Below are 25,511 nucleotides of genomic sequence, written 5' to 3' on the forward strand. Positions count from 1 at the left end.
TAAATGATTCTTCCTAAGTGGGGGAAGAAAAACCTCTCTAAGCTGCCACCCTCTTTTCAAGTGAGTTACCTGCTCAAAAGTTCGGTCATAAAGGTATCTTTTGTTGAACATGTAACAGGGCTGGATCTGTTTCTCGGTTCAGACTTTGTTTGGTGGTAAAGGTCTTTCAGGTTATTTTTGTTTTGAGAATCACTGTCTGGATTATCTGTTGACTTGGTGTGTCTGTTAAGTTCATTTTCTGTCTCATACTGTGGTTCAGGTTTCTTTTTCTCTTTTTTCCGCTCTGATTTTAGTTGTTTGTTTCCAAACGCCAAGACTTTTGCATCTTTCTTTTCCACTTTGGTTTTGGAGACATCCATTTTCCTACTACTGAGAGCTGGAAGTCTACTCTTCCGAAAACCAAACCAGCTGGCAAAAGAAGGCCCAGGCTTATGCTTTGCTTCTACAGAGGTGGACTTTGTTTGCACTTGGCCCTTTTCCACATTTTCCTGAATGCACAACATGACCTTTTCTTCGATTGTGGGTGAGAGGGGGGCTTCTGGGCTCACAGTGCCAGCTCCAGTTGTAGAGGAATCTGGATGCCTTCCAGAAGTTTCTAGCTTAGACGTCCTGCTTGTTTCAAAATTGTTTGGATGCTGTGTCCTCCCTGGGCTCTGCAGGGTTTGAGAGTGGTCTGTTTGGGTGGGTGGGTGCCTGCAGTGATCACTGTCTGGTTCTGCAGATACAGGCACACTGGGGCACCCTCCCTGGGCAAAGGCCTGCAGGTCTTCCATTCCAGGTGGGGTGATGAGCCCTTCGGATTTTAGAAGGCTCCTCAAAGGCAACTTGCTTGGGCTCTCATGCTGACTGCTAGAGCTGCCTGTGCTCCCCAGGGAGTCATGCCTAGAGGAGAGGTGCCCCAGGAGCCTCCCAGCACTGGGGAGACTCTCAGACACAGGGGCTGAAGGGGTCTTGGTAGGAGAGCCTTCCGTAGAGGAGTTCTGCCGGGTAAGAGAATTGCCCCTCTCAGCAGTGTTGGTAATAATCTGAGTTCGGACTTTGCCTGGTCCTTCCATGGGAGGTGTGGAGGGCTTATCTCCTGAGTGAATACTGAAGCTCTGACTGCGGGCTTTGGCACCATTCATGCCTAGAGCTGGTTTTAGGTGTGGCTTACTGGATGAAAGGGATCGTTTCACAGATCTGTTGTCTACCCCATCTCTCCCATCAGCCCCAGGGATGCTGTTTTCCGATGACTCTGGCAGTGCTATTTCAAGGGGCAGCCCTTCGGCAGAAGTGTCCTGCACTTGTGAACCTGGTGCAGTCACATTTCTTTCTCCCACTGTGGGCTCGAGGCTTGCTGGATTTCTGCAGTCCTCGGGCTTAGACTTGCTCACAGCAACAGAACTTTTAGAGGCTTCATTTAAACTGTCTTTTTCATGTTTCCCTGGCACAGTGGGACTTTTCCTGAGTAACTGGGGAGACTTCATGAGAACTTTGAGTCCTACTGGGAGGCGAGTTTTCAGTCCTTTCTCGTGAGTGCTTTGACAACCATGTGAGATGCTATGGCTTCTGGAGGAGGAAGATGATGATGAGGGATTGTTAACCTGAGAAGATAGTGACTCATTTACCCCTAAGATTGAAGGCTTGGGGGACACGGGGACACTGCCATTCAATTGTCCTTTTCTTCCTGGGGACACACTTTTAGAGGACGGTATTTCCAGAGACTCAGAAGTTGAAAGGCAGTTCTTGGGAGTGCGTAACCCTGTGTCTGTGTGTGTGGTCCCATGCATTTGGTGAGGAGAGGTTTTGGGGACACCTCTCTTTGGAGATACCTTTGGCGGTCCCATGGCCATCACAGCAAATGTGCTGGAAGGGGCATGAGTGGGGCATCTGGTTTGAACCACTGTTTCGGTGGAGGGCAGAGGGTGAGTGTAGACAGACTTTTTCAAGGCCACAGCAGGTTTCTTCTTCAGCACTTCTGTTGTGGTCTGATTAGAAGAAATAACAGGAGCAGAGGTTCCTTTCAGCAGAGGAGATTTGAATACTGTCCTTACTGCTTCACTGGGAACCCTGGTTTCAGGCTTGGTAGATGAAGGTGGTGGAGAATAGTCATAACTGGGCCTGATCAGGAGGGAGACTGACCTGCCTGGAGGAGGTGGGGGAGAAGGGGATTTGACCCTTGCCTCTGACCCAGAGTTACGATGCTTGTCCCTAGTGGGGGGTTCCCCACTGTCGCTGGGCTCAATAAGGGGCCTTGACCATGGTCCTGGAGTCTGACTCTTGGAGCACTGGGCCCATTCCCTCCTGCTGGACATTCTGGAGCCATGAGGAAGTTGGGTGGAGTGTTTTGGAATGTGTGAATCTGGTTGTAAATCAAACAGGGGCCCTGGGCTCTCAGTCTTTATGAACCGTGAGAGTTTCCCAGGAGCTAAGGTTGGTGATTTTTCAAGAGTCACCAGGCTGGATGAGGGGACCAGTGTGGAGACTTCAGGGTCCATTATTTTTGATTTCTGAGGTGAAGACTTGCCCCTGGCAGGTATTTTTGTCAAGCTTTGCTTTTGATGGATACCCATGGATGCCAAAGGCTTTGAGTTACTCTGGCATGACGTATTATATGTTGGTTTGGCCAGCTTATGTTGCTGTGTATTTTGTATTGCTGTCCTGGGGCTGAACGATTCAGTGGGTGCCATGGGAACATTATCTACATTATCTTTTGGAATGTTTTTCTCAATTTCCTCTTCAGATCTCTTTAAGAAAGTATAGTCTCTTGCAACAGCTCCTGGCTGTAGACAAGCAATTCCCTGAGGTAAAAGTTCAGTGTGTTCTGCCTTGGGTCCAGTAGGGGCTGAGTTGATGGAAATTTCATTTCTGGTAACAGTGACAACACCAGACTGATGAGAGCTGAATTCAATGGGTTCGCCATCTTCTGCATCAAATATTACAGTGACACATTCTTCTGAAGAAGTCCTTTTCACAACCCTTTGCTGCTTAATGAAACTAAATGTCTTTGGCCTAGTCTCTAAGTGGATGGGTACTTGTTTCTCCTCCTTTTCGGGAGACCCAAGCTGAGACTTTCCAAAGCCCACAAGGAGGTCCAGGTTCTCTATGGACTTGTCGGTGTCAGCGGTTAACGACAGGTCAGAAGGGCTTTTGTCGTCACTGCTTTCTATGTGCAACTCATCGAGGGTTTCATTGTCATCAGTGTCTGACAGCTGGAGATTGAGGGTCATGTGGCCATGGCCTTGGTTGTGCGGATCCCTCTCCCTCTGGATCTGAGGTGCCTGCACACCTGGGCACAGCTTCCTCTCCAAGGGGCAGTTGTTGACATAACTAGCCAGTTTTTCAGGGTTTTCTCTGAGATAAACTGAGGATGTGCCTTTTGGAAAGTGTTTTTCATTTGGCTCCCAACTGAAAAGACTATCAGAAATGCTGTGGGTTAATTTATGGCCAAGCAGCCTGCAGCCCTGGTTTGGAACTGCACGGAACAACGCTAGGGAAGAAGAGTCATCGTCAGCATCGTCGTGGGAATCCGTATCATAAACAAACAATTTGCGGGGCTCCTTGCAGGAGGACCCCATATCACTTGGTTTGCAGGGAGGATACTCCTTGAGGCTGCTACTCTTAATTCCTGGAGAATATATGCCTTCATTTGAGTTCATGCAATCTTTATAACCCCATTTGGTTATCACTGATGGAGGTTCAAGTAATACTTTTCGCTTTTGTAGCCTTTTTAGCCCTTCCAAAATGTGGCTTTCCTTGATACGAGTTGGAGGTAGTTCATCTGTGGGACTAGCAAAACCACTTGGGAGCGAAGAATCAATACTTAGCCTTTTGTCCCAGTTTTGTGATGACTGCTAAGAAAGAAAGGAGATATCAGACATGATTGAGCCAAGCACACCACAAATATATAGAAGTCCTTCACTAGATAATCTGCGCTAGTGGCTGATATTTATTCAGATATAAATGCATTCATTAATTAGCTTATTAAGTAATTCATTAATTATGCAGTTAACATTGATTTTACTAGGTCCTGTGGTAAGTAGCACAGTGATATAAAGAAATAGAAGGTAAAGATCCCGCCTTCAGGGGTAGAAAACCCAGCAGAAAAGAGGATACCTGGCCATACTAGCTGTATGTCAAGGGAGAAAATGACAAGTATAATAGGTAGTCCAGAGATTAGAGAAGGGAGACCAGATCTATGTGAAAGGAATTATAAAGGGATACAGGAAAGTTATTATTTAAAAAGCAACAACAAACACTTAACTAGCCCTTGAAATATAGATGAGTTTGCCTTACATAAAAGTAGTAGAAATGATTTACTGGTAAAAGAAATGGGATGAGTTAAGAACTAAATTGGGGAGATACGTTCAGGGTATGCTAGGAATGACTAAAAGATAATATCGCCTCACTGTGGAGTGTCTATAAGAGGTACAGAGGGTAAAGCTGGAAAAGCAGGTGGTCCATATCTTTGACTTCATAATTTTATTTGATAGGGAGTGAACACCTATAATCATATTCTTAAGGTATTATACACATCCATCCATACATACATATAATAGCTGGGCACTTGTTGTTAGAATCCTACAATAATTATTCACCTACTAACTTAAAAAGATCACTTTCTTGCTCTTCATACCTCCCCAATACCAGCCTCACCTTTGGAAAAGAATATGGAAAGTGATACAGGAAAAAGGTTATACTGTATCAATTCTTATTTTTCATAGTTTTGTTAATGAGAAATAGAAGGGCAAAAGGAGGGAATTAATGTTTTTTTAGCAAGTACTGTACACCAGGTACTTGCACAGTGCTTTAACTTCATCTTCAGAACACACCACAGAAAGACCTCATCCTTCCATTTTGCTATGGAGGAAACTCAGGTAGCAAGATTTGGTCTGTTGGAGACCACATGGTAAGAGCTGGAGCAAAGGTTTAAACCGTGGTTTTTCAAGTTCTTTCTACAACACTGCTAATTTTGATTCAGTTCAAAAGTGGCTGAGACAGGTGTGAACGTGGGCAGTCTGACTCTGGAGTCTACACTCTTAATCTCAAGGCTTTCTAAAGTCAAGCTTAGCTTCTTGTCTCTCCTCTACATTAGTTATTGTCATATTAGAGATCATAGGTTATCCCTCCAACATTTTTTGAAGGAACTTGCAGACTTAAATAACAAACCAGCCCCTGGGGAAATTGGCAGGCTATAAGGGTTGACCTGAGTTAGTGACTTTCTCTAAAAGGCTGTAGGGGGCCCAGCTGTGGTAGAACAAGCAGCAGGGTGCCACTGCATGAGACTGGGGTCATGTGGATGCCTGGGTTCAGATCAACCTAAATAGGCTGGATTAACCTAAACAGACTAGGCAGCTGGCTCATGCCTGTAATCCTAGCTAGGGAAGCTGAGGCAGGAGGGCTGCGGCATAGTGAGACCCCATCAAAAATACCCCTTCCCCCCTCACTTTTTAAAAAATGCTGTATGATTAATAGTGAAGAAGTTCAAGGCAGTTCAGAGGTGTGCACTATACCAATCTTAGTTATACCAGCTGCCCCTCCCGCCCTGGGGACACAACTCTGAACACTAGCCACATGCTCATATGCAGAGATTTTTGAAAACTCCCACTGGTATCCTTTTAGTAAGCTGTGAACATTCACTTGCATCCAAGACCTCTTCATGAAAATTACTCTTGCAATCAACGTGTTTATTTGTTTTTAAATCAAATCATACATTTTCTTTAGGAAATTGCCCAGTGTCAGAAATTTCTGGGGATAGATGCTATTGGGTGATGTTGGCCTTTCTGTCCCTGTTTTTCCCATTCCACTAATAACCCCTGAGAAATCAGTATAAATTCCGTTAGTGAGCTTGGACATTAAAGAACAACCATAGAGAAGGCTGCCACCACTTGGGTTTCTAAGAATTTCCATGATCCTAAGAGTCATGTTGACCATACAGAAGAGAAGCAATGTAGAAGTGATCTTTCAGGGCTTTACAGAGGCAAATTTATTCAACCTTTAGAAGAGACTGTGGACTCTGCCCATGCTTTTCTTTTCTTTTTGGAAAGATTTTTGCTATAGGGCACATGTACTTGCCAGAGAGAGACAGACAGAGAGAAAGCAAGAAATCATCCCTTAGGGGGATGGCCATGCCACAATCCCTTCTCCTCTATTCTCCTCTCAGGATTTTGGGTATGCACGCACACATGCCTGGTGTGAGTTTCAAGTCACCAGGTCTGGGACTAGAATCACAGGTGACCATGCCAACTGCTGGCTCCCAATCATACTTTTCTGTCTTGCTGAACCTATGCTATGGTTTGACTTGTCCCAAAGTTGGGAGCTGTGGACTTCCCAGGGCCCAGGCTCTCTGACTGGTACTATTTGTCACATTCTTCAGTCAACTTTCCAGGGGAGTGATTTTGGTAGTGCCCAAAATCCTGAGAGGAGAGTGGAGGAGGAGGAGGAATTGCAGCATGTCCATTCTCCCTGGGGGCTGATTTCTTGATTTCTGCCCCTCTGTTTCTCCAGCAAGTACATGTACCCTATAGCAAAAATCTCTGAGGAAAACAAACAAACCAAAAACAAAACAAAACAAAACAAAACAAAAACAAAAACAAAAACAAAAACAAAATTTCTGAAAAAAATTTGGACCAATCTTGAAACTTAAGTAGGAGGGAGGCCTGCATGCACTGTTTATGAAGGGCTGGCATTTCTCACAAGTGGCTTCATTCTTTGCTGGGACAGGCTGAAGAGAGTTTCTTAAGAAAGCAGCATGACTGGCTAAAAGGTGCTGCAAGGAGGGCAGGGGCCTGTCCATGGTCCATTCCCATTTCTTAGCCGGATGAGAGTTACACAATTAAACAAATAAACAAAAACACCTTCTTAGTCTTAATGGGAACAAACTGATCCCAACAGTAGGAAAAATCCCCCACATTTTAGGGTGCCTCAACGAGGCCAGGAAGCTGGAATGGTTAAGAGTAAAGGTCTTAGAAACAATGCCTGACTCTGCCATGTACTGAATACGAGCTCTTGGACCAGTGGCTTCTCGGTGCCCCAGTTGGCCCATCTGTAGACCAGGGAGAATAAGAGAGTCTACTTAACAGCGTATCTCAGCATTGAATAAGTGAATACTTGAGAAAGGTCTAGAAAGCTGTGCTGCAAATGGTAATTGCTCATTCACGAGAGCCCTATTCCTCTTATGGGTCATGCAAGCACATTTCATGTAGGCCTCCTTTCTGTGTCTACACAAAACATTATTTAAAAAATACTATTGAATCAAAGCAGCCATTACTTATATATTTATTATTATATAAGTTAATATTGAATTCAAATGGATATTACATAAGTTTATTAGCTATATTAATACTAAATGAGTCCCTGGCACAAGAACTATGCGTGTTCCTTAAGTAATAATTGATGTAAAATGTCTTGATGGGGTTGCGTCTAGCTTGCTGAGTCCCAGACAATCCGAAGTATTAACTGTGAGACGAAACAGGTGTACTGGTACTGGTATTAATACTGGTGTATTAGTACTCCAGAGGATGGTCACCTGAGTGTCCATGAAGTGACTTAAGAACCTTCTTTCTCTTTTTTCAGGGGAGAGCTTGCCATAGAACATAAAGGTCTGCTCTAATTGGAGAATGTCAGTACAAAAAAAAAAAAAAATTACTGAAAAGGGCTTTGAGGAGAGAGGAGGAAGAGGTGTGAGAATGAAAAGTGCAGAGCAAGGGGGCCGGGGTATTCACAGACAAAGTGAGGAAACATCCCTGAGCACCTTCCGATCGGTTATGAGCCAGGCCCCTAGCGTCATTATTCAGAGCGCTGAACGACTCTTTAGAGGGAGCAATTTTGATAATGCAGCAGGCTCTGTACTTTGCTTTAGAAGTCTGAGTCCAAGGGAATAAGCTCTAAATGCAAGCTTGAAATCTTTTTCTGAGTTCTTTTAGAGAGGATGACAAAGCTATACTCTCACCAATATCTTCTGGGAGTTGTGACATTTTCCTGGTTTCTACACAGCTAAAATCATAAACTAAATTTATACAAATGAAAAAAAAAGTGACCAAATATTCTGATTCGGAGTTTCCATTCTCGGGTACTCTGATTTTCTTCAACAGTAGGGAACTGCAAAAACAGCTATTTCATGTACTTGCCTTCTACCAATGTGCAAAGAAGTTTGTTCAAGGCATGAAGGAATTTGTAGTTGGGTGAATCCTTATTGCAGAGTCCTTTTAGCTGTAGCAATTATTTAAAAACTTGGTAAAGAAATGCCTGGCATTTAAGTAGGGGATGTGCCTGAAGGGATGGTCCTTGTCGTCTACCACGATATTTCCTCTCTCCATGTTGCCTTCTGATTTACAGTCAAATAGAATTCTGTGAGGGTTCAGTATTGGTTAGAGGTCAATATAATACATGAGAAGTTACCCAACAAATAGTGGCTGCCTTCTTAGCCCTTCCTCCTTCCATCCTCTACCTCTGTGACCAAATCCTAACAGAAGAGGATTCTTTTCTCATTCATTCTGAGGTCAAGGTAACTTGAAAAGAGGCCTTACCCTTTTCCTGAGGTTCTTGCCATCATGCCACGTATACGAGGAGCCGCTGGAGTACTCACTGCAAGTGCTTGAAAGAGACAGTTCACTACTGCTACAGCTGTTTCGAGGACAAAGATGACCAGGGACAATAACTCCCAAGCCGGGGCATTTCAAGGCAGGGGTTCCTGATTTTGCATTCAGTTGGCGTTCCTGAAAAAGCAGGACAGCTCTGAGTGAGGACTTTGCTTAGGGTAGAGTAAATACCAACTGAACTTCTAAGTGCCATAGGACGGAATTTAGAACAGTCATTAAGAACACAGACTTGGGACTCGGACTATAGGCTCAGATCTTGGTACTCGCTGTATGGCTGTGCAGAAATTATATAATCTCTTAGAGCCACATTGCCCTTTTGAAAGAGAATAATGATAACCCTGCCTACATTGCAAGCTTATTGCAAAGAATAAATGAGTTTGTAGATGTGAAGCACATAGCACAGTGTCTGACCTACTGCAGGTGCTCAATTATTCCTGGCAACCATCGTTATTAGACAAAAGTGCCATAATGGTGGTTTCTCATTTTATCCAGTCACACTAGCAAGATGAACAGATCAATATCAAAGCATGATTGTAATGCTACAAAAGGAAGAAGACAGAGTGGCACTGGTAAAGGGTTCAAGAACAGGAGCACTAATCTGTGAGTCTAGTGGTCTGGACCTCAGGCTACCAAATATGTCACCCTGATCAAAGAAAGCATATAACCTCCATGGACCTTATGTCATCCTTTGCAGACAGGGCAGCTCCAGCAGAGAACTCCTGCAGTCTCCTCTGACTCTCACAGTCTCACTATAAGCCAGCAATCAAATGTCATACCATATCTGAACCACATTATAGGAAGCGATGCACAGCAGACACCAAGCTCAGGTATCACAAGTCTCCACTGTAGAAGACAGTAGAGATAGTAAGACTTTTTTATAACCAGGTGGCTGTCCAAATGCTAGCAACCCTCATACTAAAAGACTGGGGTCTCATGTGTAAGGTCCAGGCTGTTAGGACTCCAGTGGGTCTGCATAAGGCCAGGGTGACGAATAAAGCTGTAAACACCCAAGCACATCTTGACAGCCACATTACAGGCCCCTCAAGTAACTGATGAAGCTCCAGGATCTGGACAGGCTAAATTAATTTAGCATCCTGACCACTGAGAATAGACTCTCTCTATTACTGTCTAATTCTAGTTTCCTGTCTATATAAAGCTTTGTCTCAGAAACTCTTTGATGGGGAGCCATCTGTCTTTGTGTCACTTGCAGAGTGGCAAAGCCTCTTACTTGTGCAATTTATTGACACTTTATAGGTGCCTTTAGTACCTGAGTACTTATCACTGTTCTCCAAGTGGAATTCTACTGACTATGACTAAACACGAGCTTGGGGAAGGAAGGTAATGATAATCTGAGGGTACTCATGATGTGTATTAACCCTATATAGGCACATAGAGCACTCTTGCCTTGCTCTCCAAGCGATCTCTATACTACTTAGTAATGTTAGATTTTCAGTATTAAGCACCTGCCTTGCTACCAATGCTTTCTTTTTCTTGTATAAGAATCTCAAGTGATCTAAAAATGCCAAGAAATTTTACTACTCTATTTTACCCCCTGAAATTTGGCTCTAAATATCATCGAAAGGAGAAATTTGTCTTAAAATCCAGCTTTCAGCATTATCTATTGATTTATGGCCTTGTTTATTGCCGGATGTAACTTAGTTAAGGGGAGCTCCTATTTATATCACAGCAGATGTCTACACGCAATGCTTTTATCACACAAGAGCACCTGGCATTTAAGTCTCAACTATTGTAGACATCTGGAATGTACCCTGAACAAACTTTCAGAAAAATCCTATTAACCTCCACTTTAAACCTGTGCATTTCCCATTTTCTCCACCCCATTCTCTCTAATTTTGTAGTTTTAACGAGCAGGGTGGTGGTTGTTTTGTAGGACTACTTCCTTTTTTAGAAAATTATTTTATATATTCAATCACTATACATCACTACAACTTGTAAATTTACACAACATGAATACACTTCACACCAGTCCCATTGAAGATACCATACATGCTATCATAACAGATAATCATCCATTTCTGTGTCCCATAAATGTATTGCCTCTCTATTATTTCTTTAGTTCCCTTTTTCTCACTCTTCTGCTCCTTCACCCTGTTCCCATACCATCTCCAGTATCTGTAACCATTTTCTATGCTTCTATATACCCTAATCTTTCAGTTTCTGCCGTAGAATGAGGACAGTCAGTATATATTAAGTTGAGACATACAGTATGTCTCTTTCATAGCCTGGCTTGCTTCACTCAACAGTAAATCTTCCACATTCATCCACCTTCTATCAAATGCCAGGGTCTTGTTGCTTTTTATGGCTGCATAGTATTCCATAGAGTATATGCACCACACTTTTTCAATTCATTCATCTGTTTGTGGACATCTGGGTTGGTTCCATGACTTCTACTCTGACAGCTATGCCTACACTCCAGAAAAAAGACTGTCTGTGTCATCCAAGCCTACCCAGTTTTATACTTCTCCAGTGGCCTTTTCATATACTATGTGGCTTTGGATCCAGTTCATATTCTGTCTCCTTCCAAAGGATGCAGTTCTTTTTCTACCCATCTGTCTTCCCACCACACCTATCAAAATTACACCTATATTTACAACAAAATCATTTTCCAGACGTTTTTTTCTTTTCTTCTTTTTTTTTTTTTTTTTGGAGAGGTTTTTGCTATAGGGCACATGCGCTCGCCAGACAGACAGAGAGAGACAGAGAGACAGAAAGCGAGAAATCACCTCCAGGGGGGATGGTCATGCCGCAATCCCTTCCCCTCCATTCTCCTCTTGGGATCTTGGGCATGCACGCACACGCGTGAGTTTTAAGCCACAGGGTCCGGGATGTGAACCGTGGTTGACTATGTGGGAGTCCAGCGACATAGCCATTACACCAACTGCTGGTTCCCTCCAGACCTCTTTTGATGAAGAAGCACCTTTCTCTAGTCATCATCCATGTATGTACGTCCTATACAGGTATTGAATTATGATGGCAGAAACTAGAACTCAGAAGACAGGTTGGAATGAGAAGGAATTGTTGCCTCTCCTTTGTCCTTGAACTTGAGATGCTTGGATGTGACAGAAGACACTTTAGGGAGGGAGAAAAGGCCTGTCAAACTCATGTGGTAGCAGGCAGGAGGCAGGGGGTGGTTAAACAGAAAGGTATTCTTTAAGAGGGCTTTTTGCACTTTAAAGTGCACATGAATCATTGCCTGGGGATCTTGTTAAATGCAGATTCTGATTCAGTAATTCTGAGGCAGGACCTGAGATATATGTAGTATTTTTAACAAGTCCCCAGGTGCTTTGATGCTGCTAGTACATGACCTTGAGCAGTGACCCTCTAGGAGGGGCTACTTGAGAGGTCTATTTCCTGTGTGGCTTCCTTGTTACCTTGTAGTGTCATCTCTGAGCCTGACTTGGGCTGTGCTAAGTGAGACAAAGGAACAGCTGAGCCTACCCATGGCCCGTGAGTTGGGGAGGGTGTGTGTATAGATGTGGGGACTGTTGGTTCCAGGATAATTAGGCCTACACCTCCCTACTGGGAAATTACTCCATTCCTCATCATTGAACAATCAAAGAATCATTGAATAATCAAAGAAAATTAAATTTTCTTTTTCTTTTTTTTTTTTTGGAGAGGTTTTATTTTATTTGCTATAGGGCGCGTGCGCTTGCCAGACAGACAGAGAAACAGAGAGACAGAAAGCAAGAATTTGCCTCCCAGGGGGAACGGCCACGCCGCAGTCCCTTCTCCTCCATTCTCCTCTCGGGATCTTGGGCATGCACGCACACGTGCCTGGCGTGAGTTTAAGCCACCGGGTCTGGAACTTGAACCGCGGTCGACTATGTGGGAGTCCAGCGACACAGCCATTACGCTAACTGCTGGTCCCTCAATGTTTAAATTTAAAAGGGGCTTAGAATCACTAACATCATGCAGCAAAGATAGCTGTTTGTTTGTTTGCTTGTTTGTTCATTTATTTCTATTTTTCTCCCTAGAGCTTCCTTTTATCAGCCCATGATTATCATCCAGGGTTATCTATCTACCCTAGTGATCTCTGACTGGGCACCTGAACTTCAAGGCTATTGATGAGGCTTAAATCCTAGACCCCTCATTTCCTAGCTCTTAGAACTTGTGAAATGTACTTATTCCCTTGGTGCCTCAGTTTCTTCTTTTGTAAATGCAGAGAATGAAAGCACCCACTACATTAGACCATTGTGAAGAGTGAATAACCTCTGGTATATAGTAATACTTAGGAAATTTTAGGTGTTGCTTCTATTATTAAAACCTGTTTTAAAAATTAATTGCCAGGGAAAGTGTAGATTGACCAGAGAGAGAGAAAATGTAATTCCTTCTCCTCCATTAATCCATCCTGTCAGGATTTTGGGCATGCATGTGCATAGACCTGGTATATTTTTCAAGTGCTGGGACTGGGACTTGAACTGAGGTCAGCTGCCTAGGATCCAGCTCAGAAACACTTTGATGGGGAGTCATCTGTCTTTGTGTCACTTCCACTAGAGTACTACTTTTTAATATATAGGTGGTGGGGGGAGGTCCTTCAAAATTTTATGGAAAATATGTTTTATGAAAAAGTTATTGGGACCAGCAGTTGGCGTAATGGCTATGTCGCTGGACTCTCATGTAGTCGACCACAGTTCAAGTCCTGGACCCGGTGGCTTAAACTCATGTTGGACACATGTGCATGCCCAAGATCCTGAGAGGAGAAGAGAGGAGAAGGGATTGTGGTGTGGCCATCCCCTCTGGGGGGTGATTTCTCGCTTTCTATCTCTCTGTCTCTCTCCGTCTTTCACGCCCTACAGCAAAAACCTCTCCAAAGAAAAGAAAAGAAAAGAAAAGAAAAGAAAAGAAAAGAAAAGAAAAGAAAAGAAACTTATATACTAACAAGAAAGAAAGAAAAAGTTATGGCTTTCAAAAACTTTTTGCGCCCAAACAACTGGTAGTATAATTCTATTTTTCCATGAATTTTATGAAGTACACTCAAAAATATGTATTCATACACATACACACATCTTCATTCTACAGTTAAACCATAAATCTGTAGTCTCCATAGAAGGCCATGTTTTTTCATTTGCTTTTTTTCTTCCCTGAGAGGTTTTTGCTATAGGGTGCAAATGTTTGCTGGAGAGACAAAGTGAGACAGAGAAACAAAAAGCGAGAAATCACTTCCCAGGGGGATGGCCATGCCACAATCCATTCTCCTCCATTCTCTTTGCAGGATCTTGGGCATGCACCAATGTGCCCAGCGTGAATTTTAAGCCACAAGGTCCAGTACTTGAACCTCAGGGGTTTACATGGGAGTCCAGCAATGTAACCATTATGCCATCTGCTGGTCCTGGAACCCTGTTTTATATTTCATGATATAAAGGTAAGATAACTTTGTTGGGTAATGGTCCAAAGTGGGACCCTTAGTTTCCACAGCTTGCTGAGGTGTGCTTCTGGACAGACTTACCAGTATATACCTTTCTCAGTTATTTCTATCTCTTCTCTATTGTTCTGTGGCTGTGGTATGGGGCCACATATTAAAAGAGAACAGGAAGAGGCTAAAGCAACAAAGATCTTATTATGGTCCCAACATTGTTAGCAGGCACTGTGTTACACACATTTCATGTATTATCTCATTTAATCCTCACCACAGTGCTCTGAAATGGAAATATCATTATGTTCATTATCTCAGTGGAAAACAGAGATTTTAACATACTGCCTGAGGTCACTCAGCTAACAGAACATTCTGATATCAGGCTCTCATCCAGCTATTATGTGTAACACCAAGTAAGATCCTTGACAAGGAGCAGGACTCCTAGAGATGTACAATATATCAAGAATTCCGGGAACCAGCAGTTAGCATAATGGCTATGTCGCTGGACTCCCACGTAGTCGACCGCGGTTTACGTCCCGGACCCGGTGGCTTAAAACTCACGCCGGGTGCATGTGCGTGCGTGCCCAAGATCCCGAGAGGAGAATGGAGGAGAAGGGATTGTGGTGTGACCATCCCCCCTGGGGGGTGATTTCTCGCTTTCTGTCTCTACGTCTCTCTCTGTCTGTCTGGTGAGCGCATCATGCGCCCTATAGTGAAAACCTTTCCAAAAAAAAAAAAAAAGAATTCCACTGAGCATAGGTGGCATTAGTAACATATCATGATTCTTAAAATTCTTCCTTCTCAAGAAATGTATACTGGCTTCCATTGCAATACTATTTTAATTATGTTGATTTAAATAGCAAAATAGTACTATTCAAAGTGTCTATTTCTCATTGTGTATTTTAGATTACTCTCTTGAACAACGCATATGTTTGAACATCATTACTCTGAGAAACACAGTATAAAACCTACATTCTAGTTAAAAAATAGACATATGGAGCATGAAGCCAAGAGTGTCTTAGATAAAAAACAACTTCACATTTAAAAATGTTCTGACCTTGAAGCCATATTATGGATTGGATGCCATCAGGTCTTAATGAATTTAAAATGACAGCAATTCAATGGAATTTAATTCCAGTCTAACTTGAGAATACTCACTTTTGATATTGACTATCTTTTCTACCCTGACAAAATTATACAGTAAAATTTAAAGAAACTGGTTATCCACAAATCTTCATGTCATTTTTTTAAAGCCTAACATTTTTCATTATATATTTATTTGGCTGTTGTGTTTTTTCAAGTTGCTCTTTTTATGTCAATGAGAGTTAAAAACCATACTGGTTACAGTTTTGCCAAATAAGCACAAAGCTAACCCTAGCTAAAGAAAGAAAAATGCAGAGCCCATGAATTTTTAAAAGTTCATACATAATATATCATAAAAGTAAGATGAATAATATGGGACATGGGCTTTAATAAAAAGCTCCTTGACCATTTCTCAGAGACTTTGAGATGTAATCAATACCCAAAAAGGTATCTTGGGGACAAAGTCAAGATTTATGATATTTTTGCCGAGAGTGACACTTTCTGCTTATTATATCAGCTAGGGGAACATGGTATTGAATTTCAGAGAACACACGAAAGGAAGGTATTTTTATCTGCCTGACAATGCTTCAAGGATGTACTTTATGGTTCGCTTGTGACATCATATTTGATGGAAGGAAAAATAACAACCTAAACAAGTGTTTTGAAGGCAAGTGGGAAACTCACATGTAGCTCAACATCAGTTTGTGACTGCGTCAGACTCTGGCTTCTTTCCACCTCTGAAAGCAAATCTCCAGATGAAAGGTCTAAGATGCGTGAATGAAGTTTCTAGGCAAAACCAAGCAGAAACACTGAATAGTGATAATTTAATGATTTGTTTAAAAATTCTGCCTTGGACAGCTAAATCTCAAGAGACGATAGTCTCAAATTAAATAATACACATCCTAATTCAAAAAAGGTTTATTCTAGCCTTTCATATATATATGCAAATTATGTTTTATAGGCAATAATTACGCTTTTGCAGTCTGTCAGTCTGCCTTGAAAAGTAAGTAATAGGGAAAAATAGCTGGAAAATAAATAGCACGAAAAGTGTGAGTACCTACTATACTTATTGGCTAGTATGCAAGTTAATTTTGATACTCACATTTAAAAGCCAGTCACCAAGTTAACCTTATTATGTTGAGCAGTGGTCAACATCTGGGCAAATAATTATAAAAGTGACCTTAGCTTGAAACAGCATTGATCTTGTGAAATCTTCCCTTGGACACATTTTTAACTCAAAGTCGTTAATGTCATCTGTTAGGAACAATTAATGTGAATAGAAAATAATTGCATCAGGGACCTGGGGACTGGGAGGATTTTGTGCATTAATATTCACGTGCTATTCGATTATATACTGAATCTTTTATTTCAGTTTTGCTTGGGAGGCCTGCTAAACCAGGGACATTTCACTATATTAATTTTATACTAATTACTAAGGCTTTTCTGTGGACATTAAATTTGATCTGTTTAATTGCAAACACAATAAAACTTGTGATTTATGTCTAATGTTTCTGTGAGGCCGATGATATTTTTAAAGGGGTACTTGGAGCCTGGTTTGTCTTGATTACAACTTTTGTGACTTCAGATACTAAAACAAAATCTAAGCGAGTAAGTAAATAATGTGGCTAACATGTCTCTTTCACCTCTGAAAAGTTTTTCTACTTTTCTTTTTGTAGGTCCTGTGCATACGGAGGCTGATCCAATACATGTCATAGATTCTCTGTCACCAAGTAATGCTAGATGATCTCAGAGTGCAGGGGTTGCCTCACCGGTCAGTTTGATCTGGTAGATCTACCACGCTTTCAGCAGGGGCCGTACCCTCCACTAAAATAAACCACATTCCTTCTGCTCCTCATTTGACTCATTCCCTTTCTGTTGCACTGTGAAAGCCCTGCATATTTGATTAGTTGGTCACATAACAAATATTTTCTCAGCACTTAATGAAGAATAAGAACTGTGTTAGGGTATTCTCTGTCCTGCTGCAGGGGTGAAGGTACAGGTTGAGTATCTCTTATTTCAGGTTTCTCCAAAAATGTGAAATCTACAATGCTCTAAAATCTGAAACTTTTTAAGTGCTAACATGATGCCACAAGTGGAAAGTTCTACACCTGAACTCGTGATGGGTAGTAGTCAAAATGCTTCCATACAAAAAGGTACAAAATTACCTTCAGACTGTGCATAAAAGGTGTATGTTACACATAAATGAATTTCATAGTTAGATGTGGGTCCCATCCCCAGAATATATCATGCATATGCAATTATTACAAAATTACAAAAAAAAATTCCTAAATCCAAAATATTCCTGGTCCCAAGTACTTCAGATAAAGATAATCAACTTGGGTTTTCTCTGTTGTGGGTAGATCAGTTCTCTTTCTTATCAATGCAGCTTCAGGTCACTTGCCTCACACTTAAACCTTAGCTTTTCACAGTCCTTTGTGGAGGTACCTTCACAACAACAGGAATAATTCCTAAACTGGGTACCTGTTGCTTTAAGAACTTAAATTTCTCCAGTAGAGCTAAGACCTCGACAGATAACTAGAACCATGAGATTGCTTCTGGATTATTTTCATAATCCTTATCTCAAGTACCTTCTAGAATCTGAGTTTTCTGGGTACGAAGATAGACTTTGTTATCATTTAATCCCCAGAACCTGTCATAATGTATTACACTCAGAAATACCCAATAAATGCTTGTCGTCTATAAAGAAAAAGGTGGCTTTACATTTTCCCCACCCATATATAGGTTTTAAAGAGTGAGAGAGCCGAAAGAATGATAATGTTCTGAAACCTAAGAATACATTTAAAATATGCAAGCAGTATAAGAAGTTATGGGAAATGACATTCAACAAAAGAAGTGATGATTTTGAGTGGTATATCATGTGATTTGGGGAAAGCGTCCTCTATAGATTAGATATCTGACTTCTTATTCAGCTCATGACTGCATTTCATTGTGACTTCTCAGATACATGATGTCAGCTTTCTGCTTACTGCATGAATATCTGCATGTATAACCCACCCATTTAAATGATGTTATGTTGCCATGGTTTTTATCCAGACAATACATCCCTTCCATCAAAATAGTTAAGGTCTGTGTGTGAGAGAGAAAGAGATCCTGGGGCAAGGGCCCAGGAGACCTGAGTTCCAGCTCCATCTCGGGCACAGGTTTTACAAGATCTCAGGAACGTAATCACACCCCTGACTCAGATCCTGCATATGTTAAAAGGATGGTAGTGGCTTATTTAACCCACGCAAGGTTTTAAGAGTCACTGCCATGGTAAGAAGGGACAGCAAATACATTCATACATTAGAAGGCACATAGTTTAATACTAATTTATTGTTATAACTGAGAGTTATAGGTAGGTGATTACTTAAATAATAAAATACAAAAAACCCACTTTTTTATTTTCCATATATGTAAGGAAAAAAAAAACTGACTTAAAGGAAAACAAAATATACTTCTGTGTTAAGGCTGAAGACCAGAGAAGGGTAGGTAAATATGATCTTTATTTTTTTAAGAGGTTTTTGCTATAGGGTGCGTGCGCTCGCCAGACAGACAGAGAGAGACAGAGATAGAAAGCGAAAAATCACCCCTCAGGGGAGATGGTCACACCGCAATCCCTTCTCCTTCATTTTCCTTTCAGGATCTTGGGCACACACGCACACGCGCCCGGCATGAGTGTTAAGTCACTGGGTCCGGAACACGAACCGCGGTCGACTACGTGGGAGTCCAGCAACATAGCCATTATGCTAACTGCTGGTCCCCAGTAAATATGATCTTTTCAAATTGACTTCCCTTAGCCATGAATGCTCACAGGTCCAGATACTATACTACTTTCAAGAACGTTGAGGAAAGACTTACAGCTTTACACCTATACATGTGTTTATATAATATTATAATAAATGCATTCTTAAAGAAGTACATATCTATGAAGAGACTTCATAAAGCTTATGGAAAAATAGGATTCTAATATAAGGATATTTTGGTGCATGTATAATATGCATTTTCCATAATACGCATTTTTCGTGATTCTTTTGAAGACTCCTCATTTATGTCTCTCTATATATTATCAATTTTAAAACTGCTTTTGTGATATTATCTGTATTAATCAGATCTTGGTAAAAATAAGATGAAATATATTAATGAAAAATTCAGTTAAAGCCATTGTCAGAAGGAACATACCTAATGCAAGAATGCTATGAACTCTCAGAAACATTCACCTGCTTAGTTAGAGGGCAAATCCTCCATCTCACACCTGTGTAAAGTTCATATTTACATTAGTGTCCATCTGGATAAAGTCTCTCACCTGAAATACTTTAAACTTCAAATCTCAACCTACAAATCTAGACAAACCCATGATTTAGACATGTTTTAAACATGCATGATTTAGACATGTTTTGTCTAGCCTCAAGAGGTGGCAAGATTACTCAGTACAGGTCTCGTATCATCTGTTACATGTCTCAGGAACTGACATTCCACTCGGTCTTAGAAGTAGATTCCTTGCACATTTCACAACCAGAGATGGTGAGAGATCTTTCAGTCCAACACTCCCCTTGATAGTAACAGTCTCACATCCCTTTCTGTCAAGCTGGTTTCACTGTCTCCATGACATGCCTCTCTCCTTTGTTTTGTCCTTTTTGTGGGATACTCTCCCTGCTCCTAACACCCTATCACAAACCTCCCGTTATTCAGGACTATACTAAAACACTGTGTTTTAACAGAAGATTATCTGTCCTCTGTAGCTCACAGTGGATTCTTCATCTTCATGGATTATGTCATGCCCTCATATTGGCCCTTTATCTGAAATGCACTACCCGTGAATTTTTCCAACTTGTTAGTTCTGTTTCCCAACAGGACAATTGGCTCCATAGGAAACAGGTCAAGCCCTATATTTCTGCTTGTTTCTGTGGAAGAGCCTGGTTGTCATGGAACCTCATCCCTCTTGCAAGGCACACAGATGGATGGCATCTTCTAACCTCCCTTGCAGTTAAGTATGGGCAAGTGATACAGTTAGTTCTAGACAATCGAGTGTCAGTGAAAGTGGTATCTGCCCTTCCTGGCTTGGCCCACGAATACTTCATGCATGTGGTTCTCCACACCCTCTCTCCTTCCACAAGCTTGACAGAGCCAACTGCACAGATCTTTGGAAGCCACAATGTCCATGATAGGGCTGATCTGGTGAAAGGAGTATAGGTGCTTCAATTGGTAACTGGGAGAGAGCCACTCTGAGACCAGAAATACCTTGTTTGGACTTCATATGAAAAAGAAATAAGTTGTGACTCATTTGGGGTTTGTTTGTTATCAGAGCTAACACACTGACCTGGCAAATGTAGAAATGTAGTCCTCCTCTGAGATAAGCACTCTGCAGCATTATTGCTGTTATTATAGAATGACTGTTCAATATGCTTATGTATGCATATTTATAAGTATACATATCTCTATGTTTATATATATGTGTGTGGGGGTATATATATATATATATATATATATATATACATACATACATAAACACACACACACGCATGTGCACACTCATAATCATGCATCACTTAATGATGGGGCTCCATTCTGGGAAATGCACCCTTATGTAATTTCATCATTATGTGAACATCACAGAATGTGCTTACACAAATCTAGATGCTTTAGTCTATGATGCATCGAGGCTACATGGTATAGCCTGTATGTATGCTCCTTGAGGGACCACTGCTGTATATGAGGCCTGGCATTGACCAGAACATCATTACATGGCACATGATTGTTTACACATGACCACATGCATATTTGAGGGGGTCTTCAAAATATATGAGGGGGTCTTCAAAATATTCATGGAAAATGTGCATTATGAAAAATTTGTGCATGATTTCAAAACTTTTTATACCAAAATAATCTTTCACTTTAATTCCATTTTTGCATAAACTTTTTGAGGTCCCTTTGTGTATAATAACTGTGTGAGCAGACCAAAGTGACTCTCTGCTCCAGGGGTTTCAGGTTCATGGGGCAGAGGCTGACTTTCTCCCCCTATATGCAGGGGCAGGCTTGAAGGCATTTGTGTAAAGAGCCAAGTGCATCACAGTCCTTAGTCAGAACATACCCTTCATATCAGTATAAAATGTCACACTGAGCTTCAGGTACTTAGTGTTGCCAAGACAGCCAGTGCCCAAGCCAATGGGGTCACTAATGGGGGTTTGAGCTGCCTTTAGTCAGTCAGCTCTATGTTCTCTTCACCATTCTGTATCTGTAAGTCAAGACAAAGAAATGTCCCTCTTGACAGACTGCATGCATCAAGGATAAGGTGCCCTGTATCTGGCAGGATGAAGGAGGAGTGCCTCTTTGGGATGGCAGTGACAGATTCAGCAGCTCTCTAGTTAATGATAGCAATGGAGCCTGGAAACTGAGGTAGCTTGAGCCTTTCAGATCTGGGCTGGAGGTCCAGAGTATTCCATTTAGTTTCCCTCCTCATCCTTGGTGCTGCAGTTCTCAGATCCTCAGTGAAGGCTTGCTGTATTTTACAGAGTTCTGCTTTTAGGTTTTTCCTCAGTGTCATAATGTTATCTTAACTTTAAGGAAGTAAAGACACCAAGTCCTTGTTTAGCAATGTAGGCTGAGGTTAAAAACAGCTCTTCTTCTAAGAATCCGGAGAGTATGCATGAAAACCATGCTAGCCAAATCTAGTAAAATTGGCTAAGAGCACCTTTATATTTAGATATACCTCCTAAAGTATGGAAAGGCATGTGTAATTTCTACATGTCAAGATTTCAGAAGTTATCAAGTCAGCTTCAAAGGTAAAGAGGAAAATACAGAACAGATCACTTATACTATAGCCCTCTTCTTTCAGATTTGGTGAGTGAATTAATCTAATCCTATAATTATGCATTAAATTATTCTCTCCTCTAACTATTAAAACCAAGTATCTATAAAAAGAGAAGTTACGAGAGTAAATATGGCATGAATATGATTAATAGACTCTACCAAATGGATAATTTAGGTTCAGCAACAGAAGGAAGATGGGAATTAATGTTTTTAATCTGATCTCTTTCAATTCAGATTTACTTAATCTTGGTGGATACTAAACTATTTCAGATTCTACCACAGATCAGTTTTATGTGCATCAGGATTACTTTCTTCCTCTCTCAAGGAAATGATCTCTTGATCAAAGGGATAGATTCTATGCTAATATCCCTTGAATTGCTGCTTTATTTACAAAGTGTGAAGGTCTGTAGTTGCCATGTCTTCTAGTGCTAAACTTTCCTTACCTACCACATGTCCTTGAATTCTATTCAAACAGGCTCTACCCGTTGAAAGGCATTTTTCTCCTCTTAAGAGTTTCATGGTAGAGAGACCAGCAGGTAGTGTGGTGGTTAACATGCTGGACTCCCACATAGTAGACCACAGTTTGTGTCTGGACCTGGTCACTTGAAAATAATGCCAGGTGCTTATGTGTGTGTGTCCAAGGAGCAGAATGGAAGAGAAGGGATTGTGGCATTGCCATCTTCACAGGGGGTGATTTCTCCCTCTCCCTTTCACTTTCTCTCTCTGATAAGTGTATACAACCCTATGGCAAAAACCTGAAAAAAAAAAAAAAAAGAGTTTCATGGTAGAAAATTCAGAGGCAGAGTGGAGGAATTTCTTGGAAACTGCCCACTCATTATTCTTATCTTATGTAAATCTAAAGAAGGAATGCCAGCTGCCTCTGCTCTACCCTATCTTGTAAATACACCTCCTTGCCCCAGCCCTTTTTGTGTCATCTTAGCTACCTTATTTTTTTTTTTTTCTTAAGAGAGATTTTTGTTATAGGGTGTGTGTGCTTGCTGGAGAAACAAGAGTCAGAGACAGAAAGTGAGAAATCACCCCCCAGGAGGGATGGCCATGCCTCAATCCCTGCTTCTCCAATCTCTCTTGAGGATTTTGGGAACACACACACACACACACACACATACACATGCCAGGCATGAGTTTTAAGCTGCCACGTCCAGGACTCAAACCTCAGTCAACTACGTGGGAGTCCAGTGATATAACCATTATGCCATCTGCTGGTCCTATCTTGGCTATCTATTAATTTTTACTTGGCTTGGTTTAAGAATCACTGTCCCTCAAATCTAGTGGCTTGGATCCTGGGCTGACTGGTCAAATGAAGAATTCGTTTTTCAGTTTTAGTTTTGTTTTCAAATTTCTCTGTTTCTGCTTAAAAGAGCTGATCTTATCTCACAGCTTTCAGAAAGCTTCCTTTAGCCTCATTTTTGTTCCCACAACTCAGTTCTAGGGTGGCTTTGGTCTGCAGGCTTCTTTCTCTTTAAACTCTACCACTAGAAAAGCAAGCCTGGAGTGGGTTATCATGAGATCCCCTGAGCATCTTTTGACATTGTTAACTTCCTGTAAGTTCCTCTTTCTGGCCATCTCCTGACATAAAATATACTTGAGGTAGATTGGGTATATGTTTAATAAAAGTATTTTAAATGTGACTCTGAGTTAGATATAACCAGGTGAGGAAGATTTTTTCCTTCTGTAGCTAATAAGACAATTTTTATAGGTATACATAAGGATCTCTTCAAGAAAGTTCAAGGAAATGATCTAAAATAACTCAGAACCTAATAAAAATAATTTTCTATTGAAGCTTTACTCACCAAATGATTTTCCAAAAGCACCAAGGTTTTGCCTTATTCACATCCTAGACTTACATTTTCTGCCACATTCAAAAATGTGATTTTTCATCAGCTCTTTCAAATCTCATCAAGAGAGATTGTGGCAGATCCCTAGGTTCACATTTCACAGGTTCCATTCTATTCCATTAAGAATTTATTATAAAACTGAATATTATGTAACTGTATATTATGTAACTGAGTATTATATGGTCATATCTTAAATTCGCAAAAATTTGAGCCCAGAAAAACATATTTTTGGATAAAATCTGATGCTTAATTGATTATGCCATCTTTTCCATTTTAGGGTACAAAAATAAAACCTAATATCTACACTCAGTCATTCTGCTGATGTGACACAAACAGGGTGCATTTTGAATGTTGTCCTAGAAGCCCTTTAAAAAATATGGCCATCATGATTTCCTCTCACTTCAGAGCCTGAAATTTTTATAGCTAATTTTTTACAGGCATCTACAACAGTCCTTGCTGCAATTATTATTTTCCCTGACAACTTTTAGATGTGCCTTGCATATCAATCTTGAGGTGTCCCAAGCATATTCAGCTTTATTTGGGATGGTGTCTTGGCAAATAATATGGCTCCACATCTGCTTTTCTACTTTTCCAGGATCCAAGGTGATAAAATGCTTCAGAAACAGTTATTCCAAGTTATATTTAAAACCTTCTTCAAGGGTCCCTGCTGCCATGACAACCTGATTATCCAGTGGCTTCCTATGGGAATAGTGTTTGGTTTGGTGACTAGAAAGTGTACTAGAAAGGGTCTCTGCAGCTAAGAATGATAACTGGAGTATCCCAAATCTACCCTCTTTGCCGCCATTCCATTAACAGTGCCCTGAGAACCTGAAGGGTGAGGACCACTTGGATGATAGATGAGGATGAAAACAGAAGATCTTGGCCTTAGAGCCTTCTCTATTTAACCCAGTGAGCACTTAGAAGCAGCTCCTGGGTAAAATCCTAACTATGAGCTATGAGACACTAAGGGAGCCTCATTTGTGAAAGCTTACAATATCAGGGAGGAGCCCAACCACACAGATGAGAGAAAACACAAAAATTCTTTTGTTTTTTTCCCCTAAGAGAGATTTTTGCTATAGGGCTCATGCACTTGTCAGAGAGTCATAGAGACAGAAAGTGAGAAATCACCCCATGGGGTTGGCCATGGCACAATTCCTTCTCCTCCACTCTCCTCTTGGGATTTTGGGCACACATGCACACATGACTGGCGTAAGTTTCAAGCCGCTGGGTCTGGGACTCAAACTGCAGTCGGCCATGTGGGACTCCAGTGACAAAGCCACTACACCATCAACTGGTCCCTGACAAAAATTGCTAAGGTAGAACATGAACAAAAGATCATGATAGAGAAAGGGAACAGGCCTTCTTGAAGACACAGCCTCATGGATTCTGCAAACTAGCCATTTTGGGGAAACAGAAATCAAGACTTCCCACTGATAATTCGGCCTCCAGCACACAAAACTCGCATGGTAGGAAGACCCCTTCCAGGCCTCCTGTCTCTGTACCTATCTTTGTCTCTCTCTACCTCTGTCTCTATATCTGTCTCCTCTCTTTTTTTTTAATTTTTACTTTTTAGAATTTTACATGACGCACTTGCATGCCACGTGGTTTTCCAATTTTTGTTTTTTTACTGAAATTTTTTTAAATATTAATTTTTTTTAGTTTTGTTGAAAAGTTTTTGTCTTCATTTTTTTCTTCTCTTTTTCTGTTTCTTGTTTGTTTTTTGCTGTTGTTGCTGTTGTTTCTCTCTTTCTGTTTCCTTTTCTGCATGCTCCTCAACACTCAGATTGAACTTCCAAGTTTGGGAAGAAACTG

At 41.1% G+C, this 25,511-nt stretch overlaps 1 protein-coding gene across 1 annotated transcript in view; it reads right to left on the reverse strand.

Annotated features, from left to right (window-relative positions):
• NCKAP5 (NCK associated protein 5) overlaps window positions 1–25,511 on the reverse strand; it is a 732,277-nt gene that overhangs the window by 119,550 nt on the left and 587,216 nt on the right. Inside the window, exons 9-11 of the mRNA XM_027772766.1 lie at window positions 15,721–15,822; window positions 8,508–8,696; window positions 70–3,833 (exon numbers count right to left, since the gene is read on the reverse strand). Coding sequence (XP_027628567.1) covers window positions 70–3,833; window positions 8,508–8,696; window positions 15,721–15,822 — 4,055 coding nt within the window. The remainder of the gene's footprint in view (window positions 1–69; window positions 3,834–8,507; window positions 8,697–15,720; window positions 15,823–25,511) is intronic.

Source organism: Tupaia chinensis, unplaced genomic scaffold (genome assembly GCF_000334495.1).
Source record: "Tupaia chinensis unplaced genomic scaffold, TupChi_1.0 Scaffold000296_1, whole genome shotgun sequence".
NCBI lineage: Eukaryota > Metazoa > Chordata > Mammalia > Scandentia > Tupaiidae > Tupaia > Tupaia belangeri.